The sequence below is a fragment of the Lichenostomus cassidix genome, chromosome 3, assembly GCF_008360975.1.
Source record: "Lichenostomus cassidix isolate B80296 chromosome 3, HeHo_3.0, whole genome shotgun sequence".
NCBI classification, from domain to species: Eukaryota; Metazoa; Chordata; class Aves; order Passeriformes; family Meliphagidae; genus Lichenostomus; species Lichenostomus cassidix.
The window spans coordinates 53,537,458-53,556,598 of NC_139483.1; the positions used below are offsets into that span (position 1 = coordinate 53,537,458).

Here is a 19,141-nt window from a genome sequence, read left to right on the forward strand (position 1 = left end):
TTCTGTGATCCTGGAAAATTTAAGGATATCCTTTGCTGTTGCAACAGTGGCATTTTTTAAAATTGAACATATCCTTTCAGCCGCTGCTCCTGGCTGCACTTTAAGGGTACTTCCTTGCCAACAGCCCTGAGGTGGAGGAGGGAGGCACTTGTGTAACTTACACCCACTGGGATCTTATCCATAGGAGTTAGCAGTATTTCAAAGGTGCAGTCTCTGTCCTTGGAGGTTTTCAAGACCTGACAAGATAAAATCCTGAATGAGCTGGTCTGAGCTCACAGCTGAGCCTGCTGTGAGCAGGAGGTTTGTCTGAAACCTCTGAAGCTCCCCTTCAGCCTGGGCAGTGCTGTGATCCTGAGTCGGATGTATTAGAAACCCCTGGAAATTGAGAGGAATAAAAATTTGCTTTAGTTGGTTTAATTTTTGAGTGGGAAAGTAGAAAGAGTAGATAGTACATCTGACTAAACTATGGAACCTGGAGGTTGGTTGCAAGAATCTGCTGCAGCAAAAGAATAGGGAAGGGTGGACTCTTGTATTTCTGTGTGTAGCTGTTTTGGATTTTTTTTCTCCAAGAAAAGTAAGAATTTGAATTTATGTAGTTGAAGTTACATTTTCAGATTTTTTTTTTTTAGGTTTTGTAAATTTTTGTAAAGATGCTGTTGATTGAAAAATATGATGTCTAAAAATGGGTTTAATTACTGTGTATAATGGTAATGCTGCCCTTGAACTTGCAAATAATTGCACTGTTGTAGGCAAGGAGCACAGTTACTGAAAACTTGTGATCCAAATATTTACTTAAGCTTTTGATTGCAAAATTACATTTGCTTCCTGTTGATGTTTTCATCTTTTACCAGATTTAACTTATCTTTAGTTGTGAGTGAAATGTTATTTCAGTGTTTATTTACCACAGGATAGAAAACATTTTAAGAAAAAGAAAGAGCTTGCTTTTCTTTAACAAAAAGAAAACACAATCCTATTATCAAGTAAATTATATGTGTTAGGACATTAGGACATCATTCTGATTAGAGAGTGTCCTTAAATCTGAATAATGTCAGAAACTGAGGTGGTTTGGCTCCTACTAAAGTAGTCTTTAATGGCTATTTTGTAGAACAAATATGAGGAGGTATTTATCCAAAAACCATGGGAAAGTTGTGCAAATCCTCAAGACTTTTTGTCCCATATGAGCTTTCAACTTGTGGTATAATAAACGGGAGAACTCAACAAGAATATTTATCAAGCTTAATAATATTCCTTGCAGAACTATGGCCTTGAAACGGACAATATGAAGAACCTGGTTCTCAAGCTGCGAGGGTCATCCAACAATCTGCAAAATTACATCAGCAGCCGCAGGAAAAGTTCTAATTACGATGGAAACACCTCTCGCAAGCCCCCCAATGAATTCCTTACTTCTGTCGTAGAGCTTATTGGTGCTGCTAAAGCCTTGCTTGCATGGTTGGACAGGTAAGAATTAAATGGTTTTATTTAAATTTACTGCTCTAATGAATTGCTTCTTTTTGTAGGGCAATTCCTGGATGCTTGGGTGTAAAGATCTTGATGTCACTAACCTCTTTTTTTGGTGTTGCTAGAAGGCCTCTAGTGGATAATTGTAACCTAGGGTAATCTATTCTTGCACTTCCACACTTGCTAAAACCATTGAAACTGTTAACATTGCACACAGACTGGTATTTATAAAAGTAGGAGTGTTCCCTTTCAGGTCAGTTTCTCATACATGACTTTGCCACCTTCTAAATTATTTGTCATTGGCAGGTCCCTTCCTAAAAGGCTTTTAAATGTTCTGCTGAAATCATGGCCTTTACTATGTGATTTGAAAACTGAGCAGTGGGAGAAATTCTCCTTCTGCTGTTTCATTTTCTCTTTTTTTTTTTTTTCCTGATTTATTTTTTTTCCTGGAAAGAGACAGTTATTTTGTGACAGCTGCAGCAGGTCAAGTGCTGTCAGGAGCGCAGTCTGTGATAACAGATGAACATAAATTCTCAAACCCCGTGCTGGCTTTCCTGAGAGGGAAAGTTAGGAGGAAAACTGCACAGGGACTTGCAGCAAGGAGCACTTTTATCCTTTATCCTGCTCTCAAGCAAGAAGCTGGTCTGTGTCCGGGCAGTGATGTTAACAGTTTGTGCCTCTCACCTGGTCCTCTTCTCTCATTCTGTTGCTGGCAGCTCACCCTAAATTTTTTTCTGTAATTCACCATCAGCAAAATTTCAGTCTTGTCCATTACCAAACCTGCTATGGTTACTTCTCAGCCCCTCTTCTAGATTTTGCAGCTGTCTGGAGGGTCAGAGGTGAGACTCTATAGACCCTAAAGCTGCCCTACCTATAATGATTCTTGTCTAAATCTCACTGCACCTCTGTGTGTAAAAGGTGAAAATCGTCTTTTCTTCTTTTAGAGGATTGTTTTTCCCTTGTCCAGTCTTGTTGGAGGTCTCCTCACTGGTAAACCCAAATGTTTAATTTTGACACCACCGTATGATTTGACTTGAGCTTGCAAGTGAGAGAACTGCGGTTTGACAAACTGATCACTTCTTCTGCTTCTGCTCTCTGAACTTGCTTGTCACAGGGCTAGACAATTCCCAGTTCTGGTGCAAGAGTAGAGCAGGACTATGCAGTCAGGAATACTTACATTGTAAAACTATCCCCACACTTGTATCAATGTCAGTGTTGCAGCACTTACTCCTATATGCTCTGCCTCACTGATGGCAGAAGGCTGGTCCCTCCAATCTAAGGGGAGTTTTCTCTTGTTGTAGGACCCCATTTACGGGTATTGCTGACTTCTCATCAATGAAGAACAGAATCATTCAGCTCTGCTTGGACCTCACTACTACTGTTCAGAAGGTCAGCTGATTTCTTTTCCTCTCTGCTTTCCAAAAAGGAAGGAAAAGGGGTGTTTGGGGAAGTAATGTGCTTGCTGTGTGCTGAGTGCTAATGAAAGGCAGTTCTGGGAATGAGAGCTTACTTTGAATGTCCATGAAAGTCAGTTTCAGTTGTCTGTGTTTCTGAGTTGTGGGGTTTTCTGTTGTTCTTTCTGCGCCTCAATTTAATTACCAATTTTGGTATTGCTGGCTGTATGTCAGCTTAAAATAGCTTAAAGGCTACTCATATTTTCTTGAGCTTTGCTAAAAAGAGGTCTAGTCTTTGAAATAGTTGAGCTGCATTTGAAGATTTTCACATTCCAAACAGTGTGTTGAAAAACAGTTATCAGTGCTAACGCTAAACAAAAATATGGCTCCATAGATTATTATACATATGCTTGCAGACTCCACAGATTTTGTCCCATTCAGAATGTTTTAGCCATCAAATGGGAAATGCTGCATGTAATAGAAGGAACTGCCACCTTTATGATACAAATCCCACTAGCCAGGCTGCTTCTGCCACTACTGCAAGACCATGGTATTTTTCAAAACTTTAGTTTACCAGCTGTACGATGAGTGCTTGTACAGGTAATAGCTAAAAGGACATGTAGCAACTGTGGCAATCTGGGCAATTGACATAATTTTGCTCTCTGAATAATACTGCTTGTCTTTGAGACTGTTCTGAGAGCATGGCACTACTTTGGCTGTGAACCACCATGTGCACTTTTCAGTTACAGCGAGACTTGCTCATAACCATTGTTCCATGGACCCTCTGCTGTTTGAACTCTGAAGGACCATGCCCTGTGCCATGTGTAATTTCCTCCCCATGCTGAAGGGATGATGTCAAAGGACAGAAACATCCTAAGAGTTGTCAAGCTGTGATGGCACCTGATTATGTCAGTTGTGTCATTGTGAAAGGATGGTGTGCAGGTAGTCCAAGGTGCACATGCCTGCTGCTCTGTCCTCTCCTTGTTGGGGTGCTCTGTGTGCAATTGCACAGTCAGTGATTTACAGCTGCAGATGTGCAGATTGTGCACTAGAACAGTGTTTCCAGCAGCAGATGGTGTTCACCCAGAGTGCTACAGGAACTGAGATATGAGATTGCTGAATGTATTAATAAAACTGCTAAAAATGGTGTCTAATCTTTCGGTTAGATCAGCCTTTGATGGCAGGGGAATGGAAGTTGTTAACACAACCCTAGCCTTTTAAAGTGTGTCAGACTGCTTCTCTGCCAGTTTGATATGAGCTATAATAAAGAATGGGTTGGTGCATATGAGAAAAAGCATTAATGGGGGAAGAACCAGCATTATTTTGTCCTGGGACTATGCACATATGTTAGAACAGTCTGAAGGAGTCCGCTGATGTGGAAAAGAGATACAGTTGAAAAATCTGTAGGAGGGTTTTTAGACTTCAAAAGTATTTCTTATTAGGGTATAGACTATAGAAGCAGATGGTCAGTTCTAATAGTGAAGAAGCCAGAGTGGTTGTTGTGGAACCAGTGTTGCTCTGCATAATCATAAATGATGTATAAAAGTGGGTAAGTAATAAAGCAAGGCAGGAGTGCAAGAATGTTCTAGTTAACTTTGATGATAGCTATATTGATTCAAGGACAGGACTTTACTCCACTTAAAGTTCTGTGACAAACTTTAAGGTTGAAAAAATAAACACTGTAAACAGAAATGAGTAGAAGCAGAAGGACTTTGCAATATTGAGCATTTTGGCTGCATGATGATAGGTGGCACTTGCTATTGATTTGTGCAGATATATTTAGCAGAGAAAAGCAGGGGAAAGTTTGCCACAAACTTCTCCAGTATCACTCCTTAATCTTATTAAAATGCTTGGGATTTTTTCCTCATAGATATTGTGAATCTTGTTTTATTATTTACGTGCTGTTTTAACTTTTTAATTTGAGAATGTCATTCTCCACTTCAGCTCTTGTGGAAAACAATGACGACTTCTGTAGTTTGTTACATGAACTTGTTTCAGTTCAAAGACTTTTATACCTGGGCTGTGTAAATAATGCCTTGTGTGCAGTCCTCTATCCTTCAGAAATGTCATTGATAGCATGTTTTTTAAAAAATCACTTTCCTTTCTATTTTTAACGGTATGCTTTAGATCCATTTTGATGCCTGGGACATAGGAGTACCTGAGTCAGGGCTTATCAGTGTCAGGCAAACACATCTGCCTGGCTTTCTGAGAATCTGATTTTGTTTGTGCAGGGTTCTGCTTTTCTGGAAAAGTCAGCTGTTGTAATTGAATCCCACATTCTCTTAGTTTTCAAGGTTTATTATTGCTTTCTACCAGGGCCAGAAAATACTTGCTTAACAGTCCTTTTGACCCCTACTGGGTGAAACTAATCTGACTAATCCCTGCAGCATGAATAACTCTATTTTGTTTGAGGTTAAAATGGAAGTTTTGCAAAGTTTTAAGAGATTGTTTGCATGTTTCTTGGTTAATGTAGGGGTTTTGTTCTTGTTTTATTTTTAGGATTGCACTGTGGCTGACATGGAAGATAAAGTCCAGACTGTGGTAAGTTTATGTTTCTGTTGAAACTCAGCTGTCTGCATTCACAGTTATTTTGGTTGCTTCTATGCTGGCTGTATTGACAACAACTTTTCAGTCCCGAATTTATGAGCATATCATGCAAGTAAACATTACTGTGGGTTTTTTTTTGTGAATATTCTTTACTGTAGAGGAAGTCATTGAAGTTTCAGCAGATGGATGGTGTGTGTAATAGCAGAGAGTCAAGTATTCAATAGCACAGAGTCAAGTATTCTGTAAAGTTTCCATAAAGTTTCATTACACAACTATTTTTCCAAGAGAATTTAGATCTCAAATTTTCAGGAGAGGAGTAGTACTTTAGAATGATCATAGGCTAAATAAACCAGTTATGCCTGTGAAGTGCATGTAGTACCTTAATAAGCAGATGCTCTGCCTTATTATGCTTCTTCATGTAAAAAAACTGCCCTGCCACAGAACTGAAGTTCTGTCTCTGTACTTGAGCTTGAGTTTCCAGGGTTGTTTGAATCAGCCTTGTGACCAAAAGCAGAATGTAATGGAATGCTTTTTATATTTTGTAACAGTTAATCATCGCTTCCTGCTTTTGACATGAACCAGGCTGTGCTCTTTGATAAGGCCTTCCGGTAGCTCATAGATGCTTAGGAATTTAGTAGCACAATAACTAAAAATAATTTTGTTCATAAATAATGACCACGTAAAAGGGAGTTTTCTGCATCTTTCTTTTTCCATTTGTGCACACCCACACTGGAAGTAGGTATTGTTGTTTGGAATTCCCTTGTCTGAGCAGTTCCTCACATTCACACTTAAAACATTGTTTTGATTTATTTTATTGCTGCTCTATAAATCTGACGTAAAACGAAACAGAAAACGTTGGAGCTATTGTTTCCAGGGACCATTGTACTCCAAAGCAATGTCTTCCTATGGCATAGCTCCCCACTGTTCTGTAATTGCATGTGCCACTTTGACTGAAAGATTCAAGCCCCTTGTGAAAGGTGACTTACCTTGCTGGTTGCCAAACTGTTTATACCTAACTACTGTACTGTGTATTAATCCTCTCTCCCCTCTCCTTTAAGCTTTTGTAACCTCCTTTGAGAGTCAGCTGTGCTCCAGTTGATGTCGAGATGGAAAATATAGTGGGACATAATGCAATTTGTGAGTGTAGAGAGGGCACAGATTTTTTGACTTTTTTTTGGTGGATTTTTTGTGGGTTTTTTTTTTTCATGTTTAGTTAGGCATTCTGATAGTTACATGTTCTAGAAGGCAAAGCCATTCTGCCTTCAACTTTACTGTCACACATGCCAAGGTCAGAATTAGCCGTTAGTTATAATGTTGGCTTGGGATCAGTTATGTTTTGGTCAAAAGGAAATATGAACCTTGCCTGTGTAAGCATTCCAGAAGAGGTCAGTTCAGAGGCATAGTAGAGAGAAGTACTGCAGAGGTACTTAAGTGCTGGATGTCCTACCTTGTACTGTAAAGCTTTCTGCAGATATGTCAGTGGCCAGCACATCACGTTTTGTTACACGTGGACAATTAGATTCTCATAGCAGAAATACAGATCAACATGTAGAATTGGCAACTGTTCTCACAAGGAATCATCAAAATGTTTCAGTATTTTAATGGGTTGTATTTTGGTTGAAGCAAACAAACCCCAGATCCAATTTTTTGCTATATTTTGTGTGTTTATTTTTTTAGCTGGAGGATGTGTCAGCATCTGTTAGCAGTGGTAAGATGGCACTGATGGAAACAGGTTGTTTGTGCTGGGTTACACTAAGGATGTAGACATGCTGTAGAATAGATCTGTACAAATGAGTCTTCTGTGGGTTTAGAACTCCTTTTCTTTACATCTTTTGGAAATTGAAAGAAGCCAGGAGAGAGTTTTCCTAACTGTTTTTTGTATGTTCTCAATGCAGGCCAAGACTTTAAATGGCATTTGTGATAAAGCCATCCGATCAACTACAGACCCACTGATGAGCCAGTGTGCGTGTCTGGAGGAGGTCCACTTAACCAATATTAAACCTGGGGAAGGCCTGGTAAGAAGCAATTCTGGAGTGTCCTGATGTTCCCAGTGTTTAATAGATAGCTCTGTGAGTCAATGCAAGTGTGTATTTATAATAAGGTATTTCAAAACCACCATCTGTGGGGAAAAGAAAGAGGCATGGGGAGGAACTCTAAAGATCAATTGTCAGGTGGTGTGCTGGAGTGGCTGCCAGGGACAGACATGCACAATAATAGGTTGGATCCCAAATATAATTTCTGATTCTAAATTGAATTTTTTTGTGTTAACCAGGATATTGGAGAATTTACAAATAACTGTGAAGCCAGTAGTTGGTTTTTTTTTTTTTTCAGGTTACTGTAACCACTTGTTTTTCTAGGGGGTCTGGGAGAGGGAGAATGTAATGAGAAATGATGTTTGTGTTTTGAAAGATGCTTTTTTATGTGTTTATAGCAAGATTGAGATGAATATGAGAATTTTGGTGGTTTGCTTTTAGCAGGAAAATGAGAATTTAAGTGCTTGGTGACCGTGTCACGTTACTGACTTGTTCATTCAGTGGATTCTGCTTAGCTGAGTGCTGGTTATGAGAAACTTAATTTGAAATCTTAGTGGATTTTCTGCCTAGGGAAGAGATGTGTTAGAATGAATTGGAGGGAATTTAAATTTTCACAGGCATTTGTATTCAGCCCTAGCCCTGAAAGCAGGAGAGATGAACATTTTTAGAGAAAGCTGCACAGTCTTATTGTGCTGTATAGTTTTACCTAGACCAGAGGATTTGACTGAATCAGTCACGCATTCTTGGAATTATGGGTACCTCTTTGTTGATGCATAAGGTACAACGAAGCAGTCAGTCTAACTTGGCCTAAGTAAGAAACAAGGAGTTGGGTACACACAATTGGATACTGACAGGAAGACAGGCAGGGAATTGGCTGGAGAGGACAGATGATCAAGAAGATCATCTGTTTTTCCACCTGCTTTTAAAATGAGTGTGGTAACTTCAGGCAGCTAAGGTGCTTTCAGCTCCAGAGTGACATCCAGTTCTGTACTTCTCAGTGTGAGTGTTTCTAACAACAGATATTATTAGAAACCAGTGTGCCTGGTCACCTCTTGTGGGGAAATCTATGTAATTTCTAGTTAATAGCCTGTTTGTGATTTTTAATTTGGTGCTCTTATAGTCAACACCCACTTCATCAATTTTGTCCTTGTATTCACACTCAGCATTAACATATAGAGCCACAAATACTCTGCTGGAGCTTTTAGTGCTTATGTGAGCATTGTGGTTATGAGGCAGTCTGTATATTGACTTACCAAGAGAAGCTGTAAAAGAACATGTCAGCAATGTTTGTAGCCCACCTGTAAGTGTGCTCTGTGTGGAGAGAAATGGTGGCCACCTAATAAAACCTGTAATTCTCTAGTGCAGGCTGGGTAGTAAGGAAATAAAGTTCTGTTCAAGGCCAAAGACTGACAAGGCAGCAAAACCAGCAGTGTTTTGGTATTACCAACCAGACAGTATTTCTAAATTGCATTCCATATACTAGGTTTTTTAAGTCATTATAAATATTATAATGAATTACAGTAAAAGTGATCTGTGAAGAACTTTAGAGTGTTGTAATGTTGGACCACATGCTTTTCTAGGGAGAATATATGAATTGTTAACTGGTTTTAATAGTGTTTTGAGTCTGTTGCCAGCAGTGGTTTAATCAGATAAGCTGTGTGGTTTGTTCTGCCTTTAAACTTGTTTTTCATTTTTTCCTTGTATTTAGGGAATGTACATAAAATCAACTTATGATGGATTGCATGTAATTACTGGAACTACAGAAAATGTAAGTGAAGTAAATGTAGACTAACTCAGTAGCTTTGATTTAGTTTGACTTACTGCTTTTTGTTGTTTTACATATGACTTGCATGGTAGTATCAGCTTTAAATACTGTGTGATGTGTCATTTGCTTATCCACATTTTTAAATATTTTGTGCCTGCATGTTTCACTGTTAGTCCGATTAAACCAGTTTCTGCAAGTACACAAATTAGTTCAAATGCTTGGCATTACAGTAATTGCTTTAATAGGTTACTGTATCTGCTGTTCTGAGCCCTTATGGTATCTTGCTTAACAAAGTCTTGGATGTATTTGCTCTCCACTGGCAAAGGCAATCTCCCCTAACAAGAACTTTATGTGGTAGTGTGCTAAATTCAGTAATGAGTAATGAAATCAATGAGCTGTCCCGTGACAAAATTACCTTGCAGAATAACAAGACTATGAACAAGTAAGACTTTAAGAGGGGTCAGCAGGAAGGGAAGAGTTGGCAAGAGAGGCAGCTAGTTTTTACTGCAGGTGGTTGCTTGTTTTATTTGTACACTATGAGTCCTTTGTAGCTGAGAGTTTATTGAAGGCTTCTGGGCAGCCCTTGAAGGAGTGGACCTCTAGCCAGCAGCTGAGGCTGGCAGGTGATGCTGTGGTGTTTTCAAAACAGACTACTGTACAAGAGCAGTGACTGAAAGAAAAAAGAGCAGAGAAACTTGGCTTTTGCAGCAATGCTTTTTTTTTTTTTTTCTTTTTTTGTACGAATAAGAAAGAACCAGTGGTTCTAGTTGTTTCCCTGCCAGGTCCAGGGATCAGGCAGGAGAGGGTGGAAAAATTTGTGCTTGCAGTTCAGAAAGCTTCTGTAGCTTTTATGCTATTGTCCTGGCATAACTCTGTATAGGATCTGCCACAGATACCAAGTCCACTTTTGCAGTAATTTTAACATCTTATGAGTGCGAAAGAATGTAATGTTGACTGCTGGCAAGTTGCTTCTGCAAGTAGGTCTTATTTTGGGTCTGTGTTCCTTCTGTAGCTTTGAGTGTTGACCTAAGTGTCTGCTTTTTTTTATCAACACTGGTTTTTCCTTTGGGCAAATGCCTTCCTTTGGAGCAGCAAAACTTGACAAGTGGCTGAGAGATCTGTGAACAACTGATGTCTTTATGGTGGTGTGCTATCATTTAGAAGACACAGGCTGGACCTTGGCTCAATTTTCTTGCTAGGTTTAGAATGGTATTTTAGTAGCTGTCCCCAGGAGCTGGTGTATGGGAATGCAATGGAATTGCACCCCTAAACTGACAGTACTGAACAACAGAAGAACTGGGGAAGTCCATTTAGTACAAATCAGCCGAGAAGATTGCTGAGCTGTGCCATCTTACGTGTGACTTCACATGTCATGTTGGCCTAAAGCTAAACTTTGCTCTTTCCTCTGTTCTCACAATGGGATTCCAGTGTCTGTGCTGTGTGACCTGTCATTTGCTGCAGGAGTTCTCTGTGCAAGGGTCCCCCACCCTCCCTCAGGCGAGCTGTTGGTCACCCAAAGGACAGCTTGAAATGAACTTTGTTTTTCACAAACTTGACTCTGGCCCAGCATTTTTTCATGATCTTGGTTGACTCCTCTATATGCAGCTTTCCACAGAGGCATTTCCTCTCAGAGGAAGCAAGAAGACAATGAAGAAATGGGGTTACTCATGATAGCTGGAGCCTCCCACAAATTCCCCCATATTTTCTTCCTTTGTTGCACTGTTTATTCTTACAGTTCTTTCTCATAACAAAATTACTCAAGCTGTAAAGGTGTGATGAGGTGGAGAAGGGAGTCCTTAATCCCAGTGCTTAGTTCTGGAGTCACTGGGAAGAGCTGGCCTGCTGCCTGGAGGTTACTCATGGGGTGGGGGCAATGGGAGGAGATGTTGTCCTGTGACCAGGGTGCAGCATGTACCAAGGTAGTATGTGTGTGTGCTTTGGGTGTTGTCAAGGCTGGTAGGTGCTGGTGTGTTGTAGCGGTGAGAGTGTTTTTAATTAACTGCAGCAAGGGCTGGTGCATTGCACCAGCTGTTGATAAATCTAAATATTGACATATTTATCCATTCCTTGCTAACAGCTCCCCAGAGCTTAGGTTTTGTTCCAAGAAAATTGTATTTTAAAGTCTATTATTATTAGATAGGTATTTGAATAATACCTGTCTATGTACATTTGATGTGTGCAAACATATATTTTTATCTGCTGACCTTGGTGGTTCAGGCAGGCAGTTTCACATTAAAGTCAGAAGCTGTTATTTATATTGCAAGACAAAAAAGGGAAAGTGCAATGGATCTGTCTTGTGGATTGGAGGGCTTCTGGTCCTTTGTTCTGTACCTTCGAAGTCTTAATGTATTTTTTTCAATCAATATACATTTATTTGAAAGCTGTTTGAGATGGTTGTTCTGTTAGGGCAGAAATCTTCAGTCCTCTCCCACTACTGTCTAAAACTATAGTACAAACTGGAGGGAAAAGGAGAGTGGAGACTGTCCCATGGCTTAAGTACAATTTGGCCTGTAAGAGATAGAGGCTGTGCCTTCTCCCTTCCCCTTTAGCTCCCCCAGTATAAAAATAAATAATTAGATTAATGCATTTACATTTCTCAAGTCACCAGTAGATGTGAAAATTATATACATGGAAGAGCACTGCTGATGCAGCCGTTGATTTAGCCTGTTGGGGGTTGTTATAGCAGCACATGACTCTTGTTTTCCTCTTTGTAGTCCCCTGCTGATCGCTCTCAGAAGATTCATGCTGGTGATGAAGTGATCCAGGTTAATCGGCAAACTGTGGTGAGTAACTTGCAGCATTGCAGACCTTCCCTTATGCTTGCTCTGCACCACAGGTGCTGAATGGATAGGGTCAGGAGGCAGTTCTGGTGTTTTCCTGGTGAAATGTCTAAGGCTTTTTAACATTGTGTTTGAAGACGTATTTATTTTTTACAATATTTTGATAAAATAAATACACAATATTTCATGTTTAAATGCTTTATGCATCATATTAAAATAGTTTTTGTTGCATTTAGGACCTGTTTCTAGATGCCTTGTTACAGTCCACTGAAATGCAGATAAAGAGCTTTAAAAAGCCCCCCCCAGTAATTTGCAAATGATTGTCAAACCATTTGAATCTGGGAACTTGGATGTAATGATTACGTTTTTGCTTAGCACAAGTAAACAATGCCTTCCAATGTGAGAAAGAAATGTGATAAAAGTAGTTCACTGTGAATCCCTGTGTCAGTCAATTTGAGCATATCCATGCATCCTTCTAGGACTGGAACTGAGGTATAAAGGACGCTGCCTGATATCTCAGTGTTTAGTTTACAGTTTAAATAGAGAACTTTCTTGGGAAGAAAATGAATGACCTTGCAAAAATGAGCTTTCCAATTATTTTCTTAATTCTTAAAACGGCTGTTTTGGATCTCTTATCTTAGGTTTATGTGAAAACAAGCGGTTTGACTTGGGGGATTTGGGTTTTTCTTGTTTGTTTGCTTTCAGAAAAGAAGTGCTAAATAAAAGATACCTTTATTCTCTTCCAGGTTGGATGGCAACTAAAAAATCTGGTGGCCAAATTGCGAGAGAATCCTGCTGGAGTTAGGCTGCTGCTCAAGAAACGTCCTACAGGCTCTTTTCATTTCACTCCTGCTCCACTGAAGAACCTGCGCTGGAAACCTCCCTTGGGGCAGGTGAGAGCCTGCCAGCTCCACTCTGATCTCAGGATGGGAATGTCTTGGTTGGAACTTAAAAAAGAGAAATCCCGGAAATGCTCCAGAAGTTCCTGTATTTGTGTATAGGTCAAGGCAGGTTAGGTGAAATGGCTGTCTTCTTATGGTCCCTAGATAAAAGGGAAAATGCTCTTCTCTTTTTCCTTTTTCTTTTTTTTCCTTGCAACCAGATAATGCCCTCTTGCTACACAAAGGGACTAGGTGTGCTGAACATTTTAATCAGTTGGTGTGCTACTGGGAGAACTTATCTTAGGCAAAACTGCTGATATGTATGGAATTCATCAGCTTGGAGCAATAAATAATTGCTTTCTCTATTTATCACAGTAATATGTTTTTGCTGAAATAACTTAGATTGTTCTATGTATTTGTCCTCTTTTTAGTCCGGTGAAGGGCTGGAAAGAGTGTTTTTCAAATTATTTAAACTCCTTGTTTAAATAAGATTTGGTTGTTGGGCAATTCACGGGTTGAGTACTGAGGAGACAGAGAAAGCGATGTTAGTTATTCTTAAATAAGCAACCAATGGCTTGTTGTATTAGGAAGCTTGGACCTTAATACTTGCAGGAGGAAACAACCTAATTGAATTTAAACCACTTACCTGAAATTCACAAAAGCAGGGAGAGTTCCCACTCCTACTCCTGTTCTGATACAGGTCACCCTGCAGCTGTGGGGATAATTTCAACCTGTGAAATGCGGATGGCTATCTTGGTGAAGGCAGATTTCTCTCAAACTGGGTAGAACATGTGTACTTGACTACTTGTTCATCCTTCCTTTCACCAATGCCTGTGTTCTGTTTTTGTGGCATCATGCCTGACATGTACTACCAGTGTGAAGAGCTGGGGTTGGCTTACAGGCTATGCCAAAGCAGCGTTTCCTTGGGTGAGGGAATGATGAGAGAAGCCTTTTTACAGTTCTGGGTTTCTGTGTACTGACTGTGAGAAGGCAGTTGCTTGTTCAGGAGTGTCATTAGCTAAGTGGACAGGCCCTTGACAAAAAGAAGAGAGTGCAGTTCTCTTGCCTGAGAAAGGTTAAAGGGTCTTTGAAACATTTTCTCTCCTAGAGGCAGACAAGAGCCTGGAAAGATACTGAGAATATATAGAATGAGCTACAACGATGAGCAATGCTAAATCTATTTTTAATTTACTTCCCTGGCCCTAGTTATATCCATTGATCCAATTTATGGTTTACTTTACCATATTCCTGTCTATGCCCCAGGCATTGGATTGTGTGGAATAAAGGTAGCATATGCTGGCTTCACAAGGCATGCAAATCATATCTCTATTTAACAAATTGCATTCTTTTAAGGCATCTAAAAATAGAAGAGGGGGTTTTGTCTCAGTTGCTTTTTTTTGTCTGTGGAATTTACAGGAAAAATAGAACTGGAAAGAGCAAAATATTCTTCAGCAATGCATTACCCATGATAGGACTTATGTAGGAGGGCCCGTAAAGCTAGCCAAAACTGGGGGTGGAGGAAAATGTAAATTCTAAGAGTTTATAAAGTATTCATACAACACAGAGACAGTAGTTCACTAGGGGATGAAAATGGTACTATTGATAATTAAATTATCTTTTTGTGAACAATAAATGAATGTTCAGATGTTTGATACCTGTCTAACGTTTCAGACCAGTCCTCCACCTGCTCCAACTTCAACTCAGTCACCAGAAAGCACCGTGGATACCTCACTGAAGAAAGAGAAGCCAGCCATTTTGGATCTGTACATACCCCCGCCACCAGCTGTTCCATATTCTCCTCGGTATGCAAACATGCACTACTGAACAAAAAACTGCTTCATTGCACTTGCTTCTGAGCTGCCTTGCTGTTAGAGCTCTGCACAGATTAGCTTGAGGAAACTGCTAATCTCAGACTTTCTTCTAGCTGCCCAAATGAATTGGATTGCTTAGACTTATGCTTAAATGCATATACTGCCAAGATTGTAACAGATTTTATTACTAGAAGATTACTGTGTGTCACTGAGATCAGTTATTCCCAGAACATGAAGCAATTTCATCTCTGGTTTTGTTGAGGAGTTATGTTTCTGACACTGTTCAAATCCAACTACACGCAGCAAGAAATAATTTTTGTCTGTGACTTTTTTGTACTGTTGGATTTTTTTTTTTTTTAGCAAATTAACTGTTGTGGGAGTTAGGATAGAACGTCACATTAAATGATGCCTATCACGTTAAATTTTTAAACTTGTAAGTTGTTTAAAACAAATATGTTCCCACTGAAGGGAAGGGAGAGTCAATACACCAACTTTTTTTTTTATCCCGCGGTGTAAGCTATAAAAATGCAGACCTGTATACACAGTGGGAGGGAGAGTGGTGTGTATGGTAAGGCTGACTGTTGTTTGTTCTCAAGTTCATGTTGACTCATGCCAGAACCCTGCCAGCTGATCTGGGAAGGGGATGGAAAAAAGAGTTTTCAGGCAAGACATGAAAGGCAGGCATGTTTCCTGGCTGTCCCTGACACTTTGGGTTATGCGTAGATAGCCCAGCATGGAAACTCAGACCTTTTGCTGCAGGCCTTGTGGGAGAGCACTTGCCTTCTGTCATGTGAGAGCTGATACAGAGACAGAGGTTGTATTCCTGCAGCCTTTGGGGCAGGGCTGGAAGGGGGGGCTCTCCAAGGTAGGGTGTTTTTGCTGAAGTTAGACCTACCTTGACCACTTCTCTGCCTGGTTTTATGGTTACACATGCTCAGTTCTTATTTAAAAAAACCTAGATCCTCAAATCTTTTGGCATAATAACAAGCATATAGATTTAGCAGATTAATGCCTTAGTCTTTTTTTCAAATCATTAAATTTCAAGCACATTTGTGAATTATGTCCTTGTGCTCAATTTGTTTATCTGTCCTAAAGAGACACAAAATTATATAAAGCTTCAGATGCCTTTAGACCTGAATCCCTGTTGAAAAGGGGGGAAATCACAATATGAGCTGTAAAACTTGTCCTGGATGATGTGTGGAAGGGGGAAGGCATCTTGACTTCGACTATTAAAGAAGTTGTGGCAGGCAGGAAGAGGAGCAAGGGCAATTCTTTTGCCTTCTGTTTGGCCATTTATTTTTCCCTCTGCATGTTTTGCTTTTCTCTTGAAATAGTGGTGCATTTGTGTGTTAGTTGGGTTTTTTTTTCTCTCTTCCCATCCTGGCATGGATCTCCTCTGGTCCTCACTTGCAGGCAGAGAGCAGTGTTTGTTTTCCTTCCCCTCAGCACAGTCTCCACATGGTGGTGGTGTAGGAGAGCTCTGCACATACACGCAGTTGTGGTGTAAGATTTGAGTGCAATTTTTGGTGTCTGCATCTCCATAAATAGCTCCTTCCTGTTCACTGAGCTGTAGTATTCTTGCTGGAGAGCTGGACAAGTGGGCCAGGGACTGCTATGAATACTGGGTATATGTGTGCTTAGACTGTCAGCTGTGTGTTTTAATGCCTGACTTGGCTAATGGTTGCTTCAAGCAATAGGATTGAACATGTACAGAGAAGGGGAAAAAGCCTCCAGGCAAATCTTAATTTGGAGGGTAGCTTCTCTTCCAAAAGTACTTGCAGAATTTAGTTAAAATCATATATGTATGTATATATACACACACACAATGAATCTGTGACTGAAACTCTCAAGGGAGAGAGAAGGTGGTAAGTATTCAGTGACAGTTATTGGACTCCTACAATGATTGAAAAACAGAGTCCCTCAGATGAAGGTGATAGGTGTTACCATTACACAGAGATGGATAAATTTATGTAGCACTCATGAGTCACAGCTATGTACTGAGCAGGCAGTGAAACTGGGGCCTTGGTGCCTTCAGGACAGAAGGGTCTCATTTATCAAAATCTTTTTCAGGAGTGGAGCTTCTAAAGTTCTCTGTGTGTTAAATTACTGGCTTGTTAAGAGGGAATTAGCATGGCGGGGTTGCTTTCTTTTCTCCGTGGTAAATATAATGAAGTCTTCTACCACCTGACTTATTCGGGTGCTTTTTCCAGCTTGTTTGCAGGACAATGGCAGTTGTCACAAGCATGACCGGGTGCTAGAAGTATCTTTCAAACCTACTCATGTCTGTAGCATTAAACTCTTTTAAGCCACTAACTGAAGTGACATGTGCTTTCAGAGATGAAAAGGGGAGTTTTGTGTATGGAGGAGGCAACAAACGCGGTCAGCCACTACCTGGGTCCAAGGGCGCCGAGTCTCCCAATTCTTTTCTGGATCAGGAGAGCAGAAGGCGAAGGTTTACTATTGCTGATTCAGATCAGTTGCCTGGGTATCCCATGGAAGTAAATATCTTACCAGCCAAGATGAGAGAAAAAACGCAGTCCTATGGTGAGTTCATTCCTCTCTCATTATCGCTGTTGCAATAAGGGCTTTGGTCAGTCCGAAATGATTTTTATTAGTAAACTGCTCATCAGACTTGATGGAATTTATGAGCATTCTCTGCAAATTGTGAATGAAATTCTACATCTGAAATAATTTCACTTAAATGTTCTTATTTCTTTAACGGATATCATTCAGCTGGGCTCTGCTGCTACAGAAAGCCATTTCCATGTGTGTTTTGGTTACAAGTTATGTTCACTCCTGCTGTAAATCAACAAGAGGGTGGCTGTTCAAACTCAGCACATTAATTTCTTATATGTCACCAGTGGAAGTATCTTAAAATATTTTTTTTCTTAAAATTTGAACTCTATTGCTTATCTCTTCCTTTAACTAGGACAAGTGAAAATTTAAAAATTGTTTTCCTAAACTTTATGTAATTCTTCATAACCTTCTCTGTTGTCTCTAGGAAAACCTCGTCCTTTGTCAATGCCTGCTGATGGAAGCTGGATAGGAGCTGCAGAACCCTTCTCTAGGCCACGAGGATCAGGGAGAAAAGGCAAGGTTTTAGGTTTTATCCCTCAGTCTAATCTCTTCCTGTCCAAAATTTCCTTGGGGTAAATGGCATGAATGTGTTTAAATTAGGAATGGAGGATTATGGTTTGCATATTGCTGAACTGATCCAAGATGACTACTATTGGGTTTAGCAGGAATGCCAGATGGTAGTTGTGAAAATTGTGATGGGACTCAAACCTGTCTTAGAATTGTAGTGAGTGTTAAAAGTTAGCTAGAATGACTGAGGCAGATATGTACTTGTTACTTCATAGCAGAGGTTTACCATTCTGCTCTTGCACACACTCCTTTCTCTTCTGCGTTTAATATTGGTCATGTAACTACTTTTTTGCTAAGTCTTTGTGTAGCTCACTGTGGAGGCTGTTGTAGAAGAAAGCTTATTCTCAAAATGTAAAACGTAGGGCCTTTTAGGAGCTGCTTTTTACTGCTACTGCTGTTAAAAAGCGGCATGTTCTGCAGGCATCACTGAATGGCAGAGAGACAGAAGCTCATAACATTGGGTGTTAGGTTGGATGGCTTTTTTACTTCCCACACTCTTCTCCCCACCCTCTTTTGCATCTGAAAGACTATTTACATCCTGTTAGAGTGGGAAATAAGGATGACTAGTTTATTCTTGGAATCAGTTATGGAAGCTAATGTCTAATTCTGGGTAAAATCAAAGCTGGATTCTATTACTGTCATGCAAAAACAGAAGCTGATAGCAAGAAGCATCAACCTGAAAGGATATTAGAAGTGAGCTAAGTGACAAGTCTCACAGAGCAATCACCAGGTGGCAGGACTGGTTTTTGTGTGTATGGTGTTTTGTTTGGTTTTGCTTTTGGTTTTGTGTTTCCTTTTTTTAATACTTGAAATGTACCTACGTGCTGCAGGCTTGTGTTTAAGCTGTATTGGATCAGAAACAAAGGCCTGCCTAGTCCAGTAGGATGTCTGTAGTAGCAGCTGCCTTGGTCAGGTGTCTAGGGAAGAGTCAAAATGGAAAAAGCATCATGAATCTGTGGTCAAAACCAGGGAGGGAAGTACTTATATCTTCACCTGTAAAACTGTTTTCTCTTGTCCAGAGTAGTATTTGTAGATTTTAAATTACTCATGAGTTACATTGAGAAATACATAGGTTCAACTCTGGTCTCTTCAGCGTTTTGAATAACACATTAGAAGAAGGTTTGTTACATCTCCCCCATGGTAGTTATTTGCATGAAGGCAGTCTGTGCCAGCATTTTTGGGGTGTATAAATCTGGAATGTAACAGTCAAATGTTATCTTCTGTGTATGGATTTATTTTATTTGTGTCACTTAAAAAACATTAATGATGTAACAAGCCATGAATCTATTGACAGCTGCTTCTGTCCAAGGGTTTTATGAACAAAAACC

The 19,141-nt window shown here is 39.9% G+C and overlaps 1 protein-coding gene across 1 annotated transcript in view; it reads left to right on the forward strand.

Annotated features, from left to right (window-relative positions):
* Nucleotides 1–19,141, forward strand: part of CNKSR3 (CNKSR family member 3) — a 54,269-nt gene that overhangs the window by 33,702 nt on the left and 1,426 nt on the right. The window contains exons 3-12 of the mRNA XM_085055808.1: nucleotides 1,256–1,458; nucleotides 2,760–2,847; nucleotides 5,352–5,393; nucleotides 7,295–7,414; nucleotides 9,141–9,200; nucleotides 11,912–11,980; nucleotides 12,724–12,870; nucleotides 14,530–14,660; nucleotides 17,005–17,213; nucleotides 17,671–17,760. Coding sequence (XP_084911934.1) covers nucleotides 1,256–1,458; nucleotides 2,760–2,847; nucleotides 5,352–5,393; nucleotides 7,295–7,414; nucleotides 9,141–9,200; nucleotides 11,912–11,980; nucleotides 12,724–12,870; nucleotides 14,530–14,660; nucleotides 17,005–17,213; nucleotides 17,671–17,760 — 1,159 coding nt within the window. The remainder of the gene's footprint in view (nucleotides 1–1,255; nucleotides 1,459–2,759; nucleotides 2,848–5,351; nucleotides 5,394–7,294; nucleotides 7,415–9,140; nucleotides 9,201–11,911; nucleotides 11,981–12,723; nucleotides 12,871–14,529; nucleotides 14,661–17,004; nucleotides 17,214–17,670; nucleotides 17,761–19,141) is intronic.